Consider the following 17,025-nt stretch of genomic DNA (forward strand, 5'->3'; position numbering starts at 1 on the left):
GGAAACCCTTAACCCCAAATGGCAAGAGAGGGTGATTTATGGCAGGGGAAGGTAGAGGCGTTGGTAGCCGGCATAGGGAGGGGTGGGGTGGGTTATGACTGTGGTAGGTGTTTTCCGACAGACAAGGTGAATGAAGGAGAAGGGTGAATGAGAAATCACTTCACCCACCTAAGAGAGAGTGTGCGGTGACATGATCATAACACTAGACTTAAAGGCATTTTTGTCATTTCACCTTCGAAGTTTGAATTATGACTAAAGTGTAGCTCAATAGACGTGTGAATAAGTTAGATGAACGGCTCTAAATATTCATTGTCCAACTTATTAAACTAAATATGAATCGTCCAATAAAATACCTATTTTTCCTCTCATTATTTATGGGTTAGTTAAGTTTAATCTAATATCACCGGTTGTGGATTCTCATTGGCGGTAACATCTCTTTCTTCTTCCTCTGTTCCTTCTTATGGGCTTCATTGAAAACTATTTTACCATCAAGCTAAGAGTTCATCACTAAAAACCCTATGATTTTAGTAGTTCTTTTGTTGTTGTATCTAAAAAATAAAAAAGAAATATTATTTCACAGGTACCTTTTTTTTTTTTTTTTTTTTTTTGTATAAAGACGCTTTTTATATATAGGGATAGAGATATTACATATGCCGCCGGTAGGAGTTGCACCCATGACCTCTCCACTGAGAAGCAGGTTCCTAACTATTCTACTGCTCCTCCATTGGCACAGTTACCTCATTTTCTACTCGCAAACCCTCTCTATGACAGAATATCAGATCTCTTATCCTAGCCATGGAAAGAAAAAAAAAACGTGAAAAGACAAGAATGCATTTTGCACACCCAAAAAACAAAAAATAGACTTCACAAAAAACTTTTAAAATAAAGTAGACCACATGAATCAGATCCAAGTCAAACAAGGAAAAATCTAAGCGAAAGAAATAAAACTATAGCCGATGGAGAAAACAAGGTAGCAGAGGGGTCTCTTGAAGCCTCTGAGAAGCTTTAAAAGAGTTTTTACAGTAGAAAGGAGATCAAAGAGACGTTTCCCAGATCAAAACAAAGTGGAGAAACCAAAAAGAAAGGATCCAAAGAAAGCTAAGTAATAGTAGACCCATTGCTATAAAAAAAAAAAAGGAAGCAATTAAGATAACTAGGTAGGTAACGTGCAACAAGGACCACCTGTGACATAAACTTGTAATGAAGTACTAAAATTAAAGGCTAACTTTACCCCCAAAAGAAAGACTAAAAGCTATGAAAGAGGAACAATGGACAAAGAATGTAAATCTGGATAGTGGGAAAGGGAGTCCCGAGAGGAAATGCAGAGATGGAGATTTTAAGAGGAGATAAGAGGTATTCAACCGACAAGCACTTGCAAGGAATCCGAATACCCTTTCATATAAGCATGACACGAAGAATCTAAAACCGATCCACTTCCCAGATTTTCGATAGCCAGGAATTATTATTGTTCACCCACTCCAATGTGAAAGAAAATGTATGATTAACCAGGAATCATATCTTCAATTGTATAACTCTATAACTCTTTACCTGGAGATCAATACAGAAGCACATCGATGAAACCCGAAATAAGCTTTTGCACTAGAAAGAAAACGAGCTATCATGTTCTCTAAGATGCTCTCATGGATTATATTGGAAGTTTACCAATAAGATCATGTACTTTCTCTAAGCATTCCGACCCTCCCATTCTCCCCCGCCCAAAAAAAAAACTTCTCTCCTTTCTTTGCAATTCCTCCCCCAACCCCAACCCACCTCATAAAAAATTTTAAAAAAATAATAATAAATAAATAAATAAATAAAAGAGGAAAAAGAAAAAAGAAAGAAAACAGTGCTAACTCCCTCTAAAAACTTGTAGTTCTAATTCTGATATTCAATTATTCCCAGCTTTCCTTTCGGTAGGTATAACACCATTATCTAATACCCATACTTGCACTCATTTTATCTGAATGCTGCTCCAATGTTCAGCCCATAAAACATTAATATTCCTAAATGAATTCTTCTAAAATATGTCAATTTCAATGGAAAATGAAACAAAATGCAAGCCAACTTATGAGAAGTTCCAGCTTTCAGTAAAAATGTGAACGCCACCTTATATAAGAAACAACATATCTGTGAAATTTCAACTCATTCAACTGATATTTAAAGCCTTAAGTCTGAAAGCTCCATAGCTGTTAGAAAACATCAATCGTTGAACGACAGCTGCTGAACCAAGGGAGAAAAGAACAATAAAATCAAAGTAACGTACCTTTTTATGGGGGACTTCCTCTTACAAGGTAAGGAATTACAAAAGCATCATACAAACGTTATACGAAATTGAATTTCTGTCTCAAGTCTCAACACCTAGCTTATCACAAGATAAAATGCCAAAAGCATATAATTCATTCCTCAATATCTCTGTCACTCTCTTATATCCTTCAAATTGAATCAAATCATTATTCCACACTGCATTCAATTCACAAGTCTACACTAAAACATTCCAAGGCCTCTGCTGAACATGGTCACCCTATTCTTCCCACCTCAAATGACTTCTCCAAAGCTTATCATGTATCAGGCCCACTCATAAATCAGTTCTAATAGTCTTCCATACTTCATCATTCATCTCAACATCCTCATCTTCCCTACTCTTAATCTATCCATATGACACCACACATCATAATTGGCTGTACACCTATCCTATTAATTTGAAATCCAGTAGGAAACACCTACTAAAATACTCCAGAATATGAGCTACTTCTAGTAAGTGTGTCTAAGACCTAATATGAATACGAACCTACAAAAAGAAGTGAGTGGGAAAGAGGTTTACTTCTGTACTTCCTTCTGGAATCAAGTCTTTGAAAAATTTCAGACTTAATCTTGCAAATATGCCCAGTCCTCACTAACTGCCACCCTGGAGATGAAGTCTTGACAATCTCAAACGTTAGAGAGAAGTAATTGAAGTCAGACGAGTGCACAGTTACCAGAAATAGGATAATGTTAAAGCACCAAAGAATCAATTGGTAAAGTATCAACAGCCTCAAGTAAGACTGTTCTGCCAACTAGGAGAAGAAGATTGCATTTCCAATCATGAAGGTTAGATGAGGCTCTGTAAAAAGATTTTGGACCTAAGTGGGAAGATTAGTGAACCAAGACCGAAAGGATCTTCTGTAATGGAGGTAATGTAAGATTTTACTAATGTCCCTTTAAGAACCAGGGCTGTGGTAGGACCAAGGTAAATAATAATTTTGAAGAAAATATGTTTCTGCACTGTTAGGGCTTCAAAAAAGCCTGAAATGGTTTCCAAAATAAACATGAATATCCTCAGTAATGGCCTGACATGACTCAGTCACCACTCCACCTCAGTGTGGCCAAGTTTCTACGTCATGCATGCATCCATACCTCAAGTAATGATCTGCAGAAACTATTTTTATTTGTGGATCTCCTTGTTCTTGATTACAGAAAAATTTTCTTAGAGCCCAAACTGCTGCACCGTGGTAGCTGAAGTGGTAGATGAAACATAAAGATTTATGGGGGATTTTGAGAATCCTCAAGTTGCCATACTTATAGCAAAAGCAGATTCACAGGCATTTAATATGATTGAACATAATCTCAAACCTTCTTTAGTGAATTAGTGGCAATTAAAAGACCACATATATATAAAAACACTGAGTTAACTGAAGTTATTTTTAGTTGTGGATATATTTCTGAAACTGTTGGAATTAGTTAAGACTTGGTCTAGAGGAAAGATTCAGTGTAAAGAACCCAATCCCATTAGTTCTTAAAGAGCCTTTTGATCAAAACTTATTTAAGAAACCAATGCTCATGGATAAAAGAGGTTCTCCATTTATATCGTGTCCAGCAATCCAGATCAATCTAACAAACTTAAAAAAGCACTTGAAGAGAGAGCCTCTTCCGAATGAACATTGTAAAAACTTGGAAGGCGATCAACTTCACGTGCATTAATAGGATTAAAAATAGAAGCGGACCATTAACCTATGTAAGCATAAAAAGTAGAAAGCAAGAACAATGAAGAGAGCCTCTTCCCGATGAACATTGTAAAAATTTAAAAGCCAATTGGCAATGTGTGCATTAGTAGGATAAGAATTAAAAGGAAGCCGTTTTACATACATACATAAGCATCAGAAGTAGAAAACAAATAAGGACATATACCCCTCTTCAAGACAAATCAATCATCTTCTTGTTTATCTACAAAGAAATTGGAGTGAACCAGATGGGCAGAGATTCATGTGAATCAATTGTGTAAAAAGGTTCGACACTGTTATCTTCTAAGTGAAACACACCCGATTCAACGCAATTACCGCTTAAGTATCCATCTGTGAAATATATGCAGTTTCCTCTAAATCCAGGGCAGTGAAGTGATGAGAAGGAGAAGCTAGTACTTGCACCAACAAATAGCATTTGATCACCTAAGTCCCTTACCCTAACCCAACGCAGATGTCGTGTCTCCAACTTGAATATCTCCAGCATAAGAGTAGTTTGAATGGCATTGCATCCAAATGCAATGCCCCTGTGTACCTTGACCCATCTTATAACCATTAGCAACTCCCCATGACATTCCACCAAATAGAGATACGTGAACTGCCCATCAAGGCGACGGCGACGCCGGATATCCACTTGTTCAACATGAGGAGGAGCAATGTTGCAACTTGTTTCTCTTGGCTGACCAGGACCTAATTCCACTAATACAAGATCATAGTTGTACTTAATGGCATACACTTTTCCATCATATACAATAAAATCTTCATATCTAAGAAATTCATCCCTTGCAGGGTGTCCTCCGAACACAGTCCACGACTTATCCCCAGGTCTACAAAATGCTGCGAGATTCTTATAAAGAGCTATGACCAAACAATCATCCATGATATTGTTGTTGGTTCCATCATCGGAATTAGAATTAGAATGATTAGCAGTAGCAACAGCAGCTGCAGGAAGAGACAACAACATAAGCTTGCTTATGTACTGCTTGTTGTAATTCACTCTGCGAGAGTATAGTAAATTTGCTGGTCTATTGGGCCGAGGAAGAGTAGATTTATGTGGAAGTTCAATACGAACCCCAGTAAATGGATTGAAAAGAAACATGTATCCTCTAATCCAACAGAACATTATCAACCAACCCATGTTCGACCCACAACATATACTATCAGGCATTGCAGGCATTCCTAACCTAACAACTTCTCCAGTGTCCCCCCTGTAAAACCCTCGATGATGATCATGACAAGGATGGTGACTGTGACCATCACGAGGAAGATCTTCCTCCACGGGAAGAGTAACAGTCGATAATTCATCATCGAAGGAAATCATCAGCCATGGGAATTGATGTAGTTTAAGGAAGAATTGATTCTGATGCCGTATTTTTACATCGGCAACCGAATGCCAGAACCTGACCGCTGCGCTGAACCGATGAAAACTTACCACGTCTAATTTGTTTTGAATCAGAATTAGGATATCCTCTGGAAGGGGAAGTAGCGCCGCCGCATCACAGCTATGGATAGTTGAGGAGTAGCTACTGCTGCTGCATGGGATCAACGATTTTGGGCTTTCTTTTTTGCAATTATTGCCTTTCCTTTTCCTTTTCCTTTGCCTTTTCCTTTTGGTGTCTATGCGGTTGCTGCTGTTGCTGCAACTGTCGATGAAGATGGAGGCCATTGAATTGAATTGCAAAGAGGCAGTACAGAGGAATTCATAACCTCTACAATTGGCCTCCTTTGCACGTGCTCGACCCTAAGTCAGTACCAATGATATGATCTCAAGTACTCAATAGAGGATTCAAGTAATTGATCACATAGTTTATGAATACCTATTTTATTGTGTTTACCTGAGGCGTTTATATAACATAATAAGATACTAGAGATTGACTTAGAGTATAACTCTAAGAAGAGTTGTCTAAGGAAAGTAACTCTACAAAGAGTTCTTTACCTGATCTATCCTTCCAGGAAGTTGATAGATGATAGAAGTTTATTCTGATGGGACTCTCTTAACGAAGTGGTCGACCCTACCATATGTAACCTGATCGAACCATTCTACACAGAATGACTGGTCGGACCGTTCAGTTACCATTTTTATCATTAACACCTCCCTTGCCCGTAGTTTATTTATTTATATCGATCAAATAAGATAGATACCTAATCAAAAACTCAGAAATTTTTTAGGGTTTTTTAAATTTCGTTTCCTATCGCAATTCTAAACCCTTATTATAAGGAGGAGGAGGATGTGGATGGATTTTTCTTCGACAGTGCCCCGTATCATCGTCATCTTTTGCATACGCATTCATTCCACTATTGGAAGCAGAGGGTTTAAGACAAAAGAACTTTTCAGATTTACAGAACTCATTCTTCCGGCTTTCATTTAATTTCACCATCTTTGCCTTTTCTTTTTTATATTTATTAACTTTCGATTCAGTCTTTGGCATATCTCTCTTTTCTAATAGAATTCGTATCGGTTTGGAAAGTACATTACCAATAATTGACAGATGGAGAGTGAAACCCTTAACCCTAAATGAGAAAACCAAAAGAATCATAAATGAAAAGAGTAAAATAGACATTGAAAGTCAAAATTTGCAAAGGTTTGTAAGCAATTTAAAGTGGAGAATTTTGGCAACACATCTATACAATTTACAGATGGAGAGAGAAACCTTAACCCCAAATGACAAGAGAGGGTGATTTATGTTAGAGGAAGGTAGAGGAGGTGGTGGCCGGCGTAGGAAGGGGTGGGGTGGGTTCTAACTGTGGTAGGTAATTTCCGACAGACATTGTGAAGAAAGGAGAAGGGTGAATGGAAAATCACTTCACTCACCTAAAGAAGAGTGTGAGTGACATGATCATAACACCAGACTTGCCATTACACTTTCAAACTTTATATTATTATGACTAAAGTGTAGCTAAACAGACATGGGAATAGATTAGATGAACGGCTCTAAATATTCATTTTTAAATTTTTTAAACTAAATATGAATCATCCATTAAAATACCTATTTTTCCTCCATATTAGTTAGGTTTAACCTAATATCACCGATTCTTGTTGTTTCTTCCTCTATTCCTTCTCTATCGGTTTCACTTAAAACACTTTCACACTTTGGTTGTCATCTCCAAAAAGTGAAAAAGAAATCTTGTTTCACAGGTATCTCATTTTTTCTCATCTCATACTTTCACACTTTGGTTGTCATCTCCAAAAAGTGAAAAAGAAATCTTGTTTCACAGGTATCTCATTTTTTCTCATCTCATTTTCTCTTGTCTCACTCGCAAACCCTCTCGATATCAGAATATCAGATCTACCCTCTCAATATTTCTCACAACAATGATCTATGCTTTCCTATTTGAGATTCATAACTATCTCGCTAAATTATCGTTGCCCACCCCTATTCTCTGGAGAATTCTGTAAATATTTCTCTATTCTTTTACTTTTTTTTTCTTTTAAGTTACCCTCAAGTTTAAAAAAAAAATTAACTTAACTAACCCTAAATAATGAGATGAAAAATAAAAATTTTACTAGACAACAATTCAAATTCGTTAATAAATTTGATAATAGATACTTAAAACCGTTTCTGCTTTTTCCAGCGGCGTTGGGCAATTTTTGACAAAACATGAGTTTCCTTCACCCACCTAAAAATTGGATAAGAGAGGGACATCATGGTTAATCCGAGGAGACAAAATCATCATTCAACTTCCAACACTTGCAACCAGAAATTAAACGAACGCACATAATCTTAATCTGGTTCGCCGCCAAGATACCAAATAAAATCCGAATTTGGCGTGTCTATCTCGTTTGGATTAGGGTAAGACCCTTCTACAAAAGAGCTTAACGAATCTGCTCGGGTGCAATCTCTCATTCAGAGCTTAATTCAATAGCACAAGAGATGCAGAAGATCCTCCAACACGTAACATCCGACCTAAATCTGTCAACCAAAGTTTATTCCCAAATTGTTCATTATCCAACCCAAATGTCTTTTACTTACTGCTGCTACCAATAATAGTCATTATAAAACAGATGGACAGTTAAAATATAGATCCTAAAGAGTTTCACAACTCAGAAACCTAGTTATGAGCACTCGAAGGAGACTCACTGCCCCGAGGAGAACCACGGTTGTCATCCTCATCTTCAACAGGACTCCTGTCATCCCTAGGACTAGGGCTAGGGCTTCGTCCGTTCATTTGAGGGCTTTGGTATCTCCTGCCTTCAGGACTCTCTCCTCTCTCAGGGCTTGCAGGGCTCCTGCTTTTTGCCCTAGGGCTCCCGCTGTAGTCTGACCCATCACGCTGGGTGACATCCTTGATATCTCTTGGTGGAGACTCTCTCTCCCGAGGACTATTTGCATCTGGAGTAAGGCTGCGCTTCCTTCCTCTTGAAAGTGGAGGTGAACTCTTCTTCAGCCTAGGACTCCTGCTGTAACGTGGACTCTTTGATCTCTTTTCCTCGCGCTCAACACTGCGTTCTCTCCTTGCAGCAGGTGATCTCGATCGGCTGGCCATAAAAACTTACAAGAGTTAGGATACAAAATAATATGGAAGTGTCTGTATCTCAAAGTAAAATCCCCACCTCACACAAACGGATCCCATTAAAAAATCAAGCATTCTCTTCCTGTTTTTAGGATAGATTGCACCCTACAATCCAGTTAACATCAGAAGAACTCTTCCAAGTTCCCCATTGTCGCCCCAAAACAAAAGAAGAATACATAAAATGAAATAACATCCCGTTCCTAACGGGACTGAAATCATATTAGCCAAAATAACATCGCAATCACTGAGTTCCACAGTTAAACCTAATTGCAATAACATAAATACACATGCTATTCAGCCTGAACTTATCTACCCTATTATCACACACAAACTCCCATTGACAACAAGAAAAACAATATGCAGATTCCTTCATGCTCACACAATGGTAACAAACCTGTAACTGCGGCTCCGGCTGTAGCTTCGACTTTTTCTGCTACGACGAGGAGATGGAGATCTTGATGGTGATCGAGAATAGCTACGACCACGTCTAGGAAAAGGAAAAAAAAGCATCGTCACCCGTGAGCTCAAGCAACTGAATATATCAATATCCTGACCAAAAATATTTTACAAAAAATGAAATAGCTAAATGCATTTCAAGAGATACAGTACTTCAGATCCTTTGGACTATTCTGGCAGTTTCTTTCTATATGACCTCTTTCTCCACATCGATAACACTTATTCTTCCAGTCTCCAGCTTTGCAATCTCGAGCCCAGTGACCATCAAGGCCACAGTTGAAGCAGCGACCAGACCCAGGAGGAGGACCTCTTCCTAGATACTCTCTCGAACCACCTGGTCCACGTGGACCCTACATTGAAGGCAAGTAAATCCTCTCAATCAAAAGAAGAAAAACAAATGCTACAAATCATGGGCGAAGGTATGCCTGAAGACTACAAGAAGTACAGCTACAAATTACAGGTAACAATTTCTAATTGCAGAATACCCAGCACAATCACCTCAACATCAACAAAATAATAAGAAAGCGATAGCAAGAAAATAAATGAACAATAACCAATCAGGGCACCTAGCAGACCCCTCCCCCCGGGAAAAAAAGGGGTCAAAAAGATATCAAAGGACCATAAGAGGCAAGAATAAGTGAAAATGAAGATCCAGAAAAGAAGTTTGTGAGTTCAGAAAACTTACTCCCTTGGCAAATTCGACTAGGATACGACTCCCACAAAATTCTCTTCCATTTAAGCTATATCTTGCATCATCAGCATCACGAGGATCACTAAATTCCTGTGGCAAAGATAAAACATATGCAGGGGATGACAAAGAAATGCCTATATATGCTTAACATAGAAGTGAACCACACTCTAGCGAGAGAACAAGGAAAAATAAGACAGAGTGAAAAATACATACAACAAAGGCGAAGTCGTGCTTCAAATCCACATCCCGTACTCTGCGGAAACGGTTGCCAGAAACAGTAAGGCCATCATGACTTAAGTACCGAAGGGTTTGATACTTCGCCCCTCACAGATGAACTAAACACCACTTTGAGATTGTTGCCATTCCATAAAAACACGCAATAACATTACAGAAAGAATCGCCAAAGTCTCCTATAAACTGCAACAATAGCCACCAATTCCACCAAGGGCACCCTCTCACCATAGGCCTCCTATAAGTTGCAACAATAGCCACCAATTCCACCAAGGGCACCCTCTCACCATAGGCCTCCTATACATTGCAACAATAGCCACCAATTCCACCAAGGGCACCCTCTCACCATAGGCCTCCAGGTTAGGCAAAAGCCCAGAAACCTTCAACAAGATCATTCAAGTTAAACACACGACACGTGGGGGATTCAATGTTCTCAGACAGATTACATAGAATACTGAACGCAAATCCAAGCACAACATATGGCTTGGGAAAGACCTAAATGTCTACTAAATGCCTATTAGGTACTCACTAAACAAACTAATCAGAGGCTAGTCCAGGAATGAGCACTAAGAATTATGAACGCATACAAATAAGTTCACAAGTAACAGTCATGTGTGCCCTAGAACAACAGCATGTGAAGGAAATGGCAGAAGCATAACAGAGCCCATATCATCTCTGCTGCCGTTTAGGGTATGAATAGACAGCGAGCCCAAAATCCAAAAGCTTCTAAGAGACCTAACCCCGCTTTAAAACATGCCAATTACATTGTATTGATCAAAAATGCAAATACTAGATTGCGGGCAATGATAAGTTGTGTTTGATAACTATCATAGTCAACAAAACATTAAATGTTTTAATGGGAAATTCTGGTCACTGAATTGAATTTCGAACGGGAAAACATGCAAAGAGAAGTAAATCCATCAAGAATTCAAAATTAATATGTAAATATTATCCATTCAACAATATGACTGGCCCCTCTAGTACCTTCCGTATCTGCTGAAGAGGTCTTCAAGGTCACGCGAGCGTGCCCTTGAAGACAAGCGACCAACATATAGTCGAGTGCTGCCATACCGATCATGCCGATCATCGTACCGAGGCATCTTCCAAACTGCTGCACCAAAAAGATGCCAAATTAGTTAGTGGGATAAACTTGCAATACAATGATGCCAACCCATTTGGCAAACAATTCTAGTACCTAAACAAACAACGATGAAAAATAAATAAGAATAAAATTGATAAATAAAAGATTATCTCCTCAAGTTTTTCTCCCTACATTCCTATGAATTTGATAAATATAATTGCACAATGTTCACATAATAAATATAAATATTTCAACACAACCGGTAGAAGGTAGATCAAGGTGTAACAGGGGCATGGCTTATCCATAGCATGAATTGTTAGAGCGAAGAAAATTAAAATATACGTTAACTTTGGTAGCAGGCCAATTACACCTCACATATAGAATTCTAAAGCAACAAATCGACGAACTTCGAAAAGACAGTTTTTTGGGCAAGTCGCTTCGTTTTATCATTCAAAATCCTAAACCATGCGCAATGTTCCATATAGACCAGTTAAATATGCAATAAATAAGGATTCTCCTAGTACTGGCCAAGGAAGACCAGATCAGATCCACATGAAAAATAAATAGATAATCGCAACAAACAAAAAAAAAATACTTTCTTGAAACTAGTCGAGACGACCTGCAGGAAACAAAGAAAAATTCAATTGCAATCCCAAACCATTATAATCGGCGTCTCAGAGTCTATATGAAGATGGAATTAAAAAAGAATACATAAAACGAAAACAAACAGATCTGGAAAATCTCATGAAGTATCCATTAATCATAACAGAGAGGTTACTTCGATAAAAACAAACGAATTCATACTCGGATCTGACATTCGACGCGCAAAAGTATACGATTAAGGATTAAAATTGAAAAGCAGCCATGGTTGGGTTCTGCAATGATACCTCAGGTTATCAAATTGAGAGAAGGACGCGAATCGAGCTAACAGAGAAGCATACCTTTTGGGGGTTCAAAATCGCCGAAACCGGATAAACCCTAGCTTCCTTGGAGCAGTAGGGTTGGTCCGTGCGTTCTTCTGTAATTTATACAACGGTCGCAGGGTTTGGACGGTCCGGATTCGTTTAATGTGAATCAAATTGATTCAGAAGAAGGGATAAATATTGGTTCGGGTCCGAATTCTGTATTAAGTAGTATATCTGTATATGTGGGGGCCGGTGAAAACGCAGGTTAGGGTGGCTTTTCCATCCCCACCCCCACCAAAAAAAAAAAAAATCCCATGTTGAAAATATTATTCCTTTTTCAAGTATTATCACATTTTAACCATGCTTAGTCATGTATGATTTATTCTTTTTAATCGTGTCTCTTGTTGTTGCAAACTATTCCAGTTGTTTTACATTGTATGATATGAGAACATTGTTCCACACCATTTAAGCATCATATTATTAATATAAAAATTCTTTAATTTACGATCGAATATGGTTCCTTAAAATGTAATGACTGCATTTCTCTTCAATTTAAGATTGAATATAGGTTCTTTAAAGAGTAATGATGACTGCACTTTTTAAACATGAAGTTACATGTACAGTAGTCCCGATAGTATATGTAATAGTAGTATCCACCCCAATATCCCTAAAAAAAATACATTGTTTAGATATTCAACATAGCTTTTCCTAAAAAATAAAAATAAAAATAAAAAACTCAGGGTTTACAAGTTATTATTCATATCACTAGGTCACTAGGTGATGCATTTGGAACTTGGGTTGTCAAAGAAATATGCATTTTTCTCTTCGTTTTGATAAAAAAAAAATCATTTAAGTACAGTTATTTGGTTTTTTCCATAATTATCATTCGACGAGTCATAAAAACTGATGGATTGGAAGGTGTTGGGGAGGGGGGAGGGGATTAAAAAGGTTGATGTTCAAACCAATATTTCATTGGCCTTACTAGTTCTGTATACAAGATTGTTTTCAATTGTGCTTGAAGTACGTCAACAAAAACATAAAATTTAAAATTAAAATTTGAGGGATAAAATTAACATTTTCATTGATAAAATTAAAAAAAATATACATATATCCACGAGTTAGCACAAAATGTAAACTTATACTCCAACACCAAGGAATGGAACATAAAGATAGAAAGGAACCTATTTTTAAATTGTACTCGGTCAATTTTTTTCACTCCCTAATCAATGAACCAAAAACCCTAAAATCCAAGTGTTCTTTGGTTTTTTTATTTATTATTATTATTATTATTATTTTATCAATTCTCATTATCTATTATGTCTATTTAAAATAAATAAGTACAAGAATTCATTATTGCTCAACAATGAAAAACTGTTCGGTGAATTTTGTCTAAAATAAGTTATGGAATGAAAAATAAATTTGATGTAAAAAAAAAATACTAGAAAATAATGGTAAGCAGGTGAAAAAAGAGAAAAAGATATAATTTTTACAAAAGAATATGTATTGACAATTTTACCCTCATCTTAATCATAAAATTTTAAATAAACTTATACATAAGTAGATAATGAAAATCTCACCATAATCCATAATAGACAAAAAGTTTATTATGGATTTGGAATTTTTTTTATTATTTTAAATAAAAATAAACTGATAATTGATGCCAAATAATTTAAATAATAAAAAAACTCATAATTGAGAATGATAATTGATAAAAAAAATAAAAATAAAAAAACTTTATTTATTGACCCTAAATTTCAAATTTAAATTGCAAGATAAGGTGGTGGTAGGTGTTTTTAGTGGGGTCCATTTTCGGACGACGTTTTCTTTTTTAGGCTTTTTGAGAGTTTTTGCTTGGTGATAGGAGAAATAAGCTTACTTGTATGGTTCTTATTTTGGTAGAACCTCACATGACTGGGTAAATTTTGAATCTTGTAAGTTGTGTTATATTTCTAGATAGATTAACCAGTTGGCTAATCACCTAGCTTGGATGGCCAAGTCATTGTCCGGACTGACTATTTGGCCTTTATCCACTCCTGGCTGAAAGATTTTGATGTTTAAGCTCAAGTGTCTCTGGGTTAGTATGAATGAAAAGTCTATTTATCGGAAAAAAAAAAAAAAAAAAAAAAAAAAAGAAGACAAGGGTTGAATCCATGACCTCTTCAGTGTGAAGTTAGGTTTATAACCATAGGGCATGATAGTCATTTTTTGCCCCTATATTTGGGGCCCAACTAAGGGCTTCTTATTCTTTCGTTTTTATGTGTATGATGTATCTATGTTCAGCCGGGTTGGACAATCCGGTTGAACCAATCCCGATACCTAAAACCGGAGCTCTTTCGTAAAGTCAGTTCGGTTTTGCTCACACCATTCATTCCTTCGCTCTCCTGCCAAGTTTCTCTCTTTATTTTCTCACCCTTCTTCCTCTTTGTTTAGCTAGCAAGTTCATAAGTTGGTTGTCGGTGAATCTTTCTTCTAATCATTAAATTCTTGATATGGGTTCTTCCTGTAACACAGATTCGTCATATCGAAGTTTATCTATTTTGTTTTGTTCCGTCATTTTTGCTCTTATCATCTTCGTCTTCTAATCTTTAAAACTGCGGCAAGAAATTCTACGGTTTCCAGTGAAGGCTGGTTGCCAGAGCGCCACTTCGACCGTAGAGGGTAAGTTTTGGGAATGAACTGATCTAGGGTTCTGAGCTATTACTTTATCTATAAACATTTTTGTATAATTTATTTGTTGCGATTGAAAAGAGTAGTGCTTCTCTGCAACTGGGTGGGTAAAATTGTTGTTCTATTTAATTGTTTTAATAGTTCGCTTGACGACGTCTGATGGTTTTTACTGAATCAGGGTGTTAACGGGATGACGAAACAAGGTCAAGCAGCACTTATGGTATAGCTGAAATGGGCACCAATATTCTTGAGGTATTTGCCTGTCTGATTTCTGGTTTATATTAAGGATTCTGACATTCTGTATTTGCATGTTTGTAGTCTTTCTTAATTTCTATATTTTTTTCAACCCTTTGCTCTCTTTTATGAATTTTGATATGGTGGGCATAAAGTTATATATATATTATTTTTTTTTTCTTTACATACTCGTTGAGCTCCCATTCAGACAATTCTTATTAAAACTGTGAGCTTTCTTTAACTCTCCAGTTTTAAGCTGTTATTTCCTGTTGTCACTTACCTTCCATCTTAGTTGAATAATGACAATTGCCTCTCCTCTTAGGCTCTTTACCCGGCAAAGGTGACAAATTCTTCCCTTCTGTTAACTTTGTCAGTTAAGTTATATCTTTGCTGTTAAATTTTTTTGAAACCCCAAATTACCATTAATTAGGAGGATATTTTAGTGTAAACCTCGGGGGGAGAGGATTTGCATACATACTAGAGCCAACTTTAACTCCTGGAGCTCATATCCTAGAGGCTTGTTGAAGATACAGTGAGATCTGGTTTCCCTACCCCTAGTCCTTTCATCTCCACATTGCAACTGTTGTTACCATAAGGGTGACTGGGAAGTGAGAACCCAGCACCTACTCTCTGTGAGCTCCTATATTGTGAGATTGAAACCCCAGATGACTGGGGTTGATTGTAGACATCAAGACATGTTCTGTGATATTTTTCGGAGTTTGATTTGGAGGTTTAATAAACCTATGGGTTGTTGGTCTTCTCGTAGAGTTTAAGTTTTGTTGGTTGAGTATTGATTGCATTACATCAACTGAAACCAAGAACACTGGTGCTGGTTTTCTATTATGTTGAAAGCATCTTGTTTGCTAACTTGCCCATACTGTCTTTCTTATTCAACTCCTTCCATTATTTTTGTTAGTCCTTTGTTTGTCCCTCTTCTTTAATTGGTAGTTCCTTCTGCTGTTTCCTTCCTTGTCTACCTAATTAGAAGGGTCTTGTTTGTTTTTGGTTTTGCACTCCTCTTTGAACACTTGAGATAATTGTTGAGATGAATTGCAGAATAGCTGTTACACATTTAATTAGTTAGCACTTTACTGGATTTGGCAATTAAGAATCAAAGTTTCGAATCCATGGTTGCATTAGGCTCTCTGGAGTTTGTACCTTGTTCATGCCATATAGAAAGGGGATGTGGCAATTCTCCCTTGTATTCACTTAAGCCATCTACATACTGGCATGCATAGTCATTGATGTTGAAAGCTACATTATAGGACTTGGCTTACTTTCTCTGGGCTGATTTTAGATGTATGAGCTGGGGGCACAGGGGCTTGGGTTCTAATCTAGCAAAAAGGTTCAAATATTTTTGTATTTAAAATTCATGCGTAATATGTAGATCTGATTTAGTTGACTGGATTATGCATTTTTCAAACTCAGTGTAGTGGAAATGAATACATTGAAATGGATGAGTGGCAAAATTAGGAGAGATAAAGCAATGAATCATCATATTAGAGTTGGTAGAGGAGTAATATGATAAGATATAAGAAAGTCATTTGAGGTGAGCATAAGCATGTTCAACGGAGGGCTTTTGAGCTAAAAGAGCCAGGGGAGACCTAAAATTACCTAAGGAAAAGTGTTGAGACATGCATATAGTGTACCCTTTGTATGATGCATGATCTTGAATAGAACTGATTGGAGAGGAAGGATCCATGTAGTCGATCTTATTTAGTTGAGATACGATTTTATTTCATCATCATCGTAGTTGTTGTTCCTATCATTTATCTATTCACAGCACCAGCATTTTTTAGAATTTGCTTTTGAAAAAATATTTTTGGTCCTCACTGATTTATAACTTTCATTTCATTACAAATTTGTTTTCCAACTCCAATGATTTCTGTTACATTGAGTGGTTTTGTATTTTATTTCTTCTGCCAGATTATCAGATGAAACAAGAAAGAACAAATCTCTCAAGCATGCTTTCGCAGTCTGCACAGCAGTTACTTCAGGGAAACATGTCTTGTTCCTCAAGCTGTAAGAGACGGTTCCCTACTTGAACAGATGACAGATGTGTTCTGGATGTGTATATGTTGCCAATTTAATGAAATCCTGGTATATTACGAGTTTTATTGTATACCCACTTTTAAAGCCTGCACAGATATATTTACATAGATCGTCTCTCCACAGATCTCCATGTGTAGAAGATGCAGTTTGAGGCTGTGAGATGCATGTCTTGTGCCGATTGCATACATTACTCAGGTCCTA

The 17,025-nt window shown here is 37.0% G+C and overlaps 2 protein-coding genes and 1 long non-coding RNA gene across 4 annotated transcripts; 1 reads left to right on the top strand and 2 right to left on the bottom strand.

Moving 5' to 3' along the window:
- Positions 1–4,200: 4,200 nt before the first annotated feature.
- On the bottom strand, positions 4,201–5,661 carry LOC149027116 (putative F-box protein At4g17565). Its single transcript, XM_089168052.1, has one exon. The coding sequence runs from the start codon at positions 5,659–5,661 to the stop codon at positions 4,201–4,203; it is 1,461 nt and encodes a 486-aa protein (XP_089024178.1).
- Positions 5,662–7,684: 2,023 nt separating this feature from the next.
- On the bottom strand, positions 7,685–11,988 carry LOC149027117 (uncharacterized). 2 transcript variants are annotated; one of them, XM_089159345.1, is made up of 7 exons: positions 11,908–11,958; positions 10,870–10,993; positions 9,868–9,907; positions 9,649–9,744; positions 9,117–9,313; positions 8,902–8,994; positions 7,685–8,472 (listed from the first exon to the last, which is right to left on the bottom strand). In XM_089159345.1, exons 2-7 carry the CDS (start codon positions 10,983–10,985, stop codon positions 8,046–8,048), a joined length of 969 nt encoding a protein of 322 aa, XP_089015471.1. In that variant the 5' UTR covers positions 10,986–10,993; positions 11,908–11,958; the 3' UTR covers positions 7,685–8,045. The 2 variants fall into 2 exon arrangements, with proteins under 2 accessions (XP_089015471.1, XP_089015463.1); XM_089159337.1 differs by having other exon boundaries at positions 7,686–8,472; positions 10,870–10,996; positions 11,908–11,988.
- Positions 11,989–14,248: 2,260 nt separating this feature from the next.
- On the top strand, positions 14,249–16,928 carry LOC149027118 (uncharacterized). Its single transcript, XR_016174053.1, has 3 exons — positions 14,249–14,529; positions 14,717–14,790; positions 16,699–16,928. It is a non-coding gene; the product is annotated as an uncharacterized LOC149027118 (long non-coding RNA).
- The last annotated feature ends 97 nt before the right edge of the window (positions 16,929–17,025 follow it).

Source organism: Hakea prostrata, chromosome 1 (assembly GCF_041222555.1).
Source record: "Hakea prostrata isolate BN-2017 chromosome 1, UWA_Hpros_2, whole genome shotgun sequence".
Taxonomy (NCBI): domain Eukaryota; kingdom Viridiplantae; phylum Streptophyta; class Magnoliopsida; order Proteales; family Proteaceae; genus Hakea; species Hakea prostrata.

Coding starts and splice junctions, on each gene's coding strand:
- LOC149027117 (XM_089159345.1), bottom strand. CDS start 10,985: ATGCCTCGGTACGATGATCGGCATGATCGGTATGGCAGCACTCGACTA. Junction 9,908..10,869: donor CTCTTCAGCAGATACGGAAG/GTACTAGAGGGG, acceptor CCGTTTCCGCAG/AGTACGGGATGTGGATTTGA. Junction 8,473..8,901: donor AGCCGGAGCCGCAGTTACAG/GTTTGTTACCAT, acceptor TTTTATGGCCAG/CCGATCGAGATCACCTGCTG.
- LOC149027116 (XM_089168052.1), bottom strand. CDS start 5,661: ATGGCCTCCATCTTCATCGACAGTTGCAGCAACAGCAGCAACCGCATA.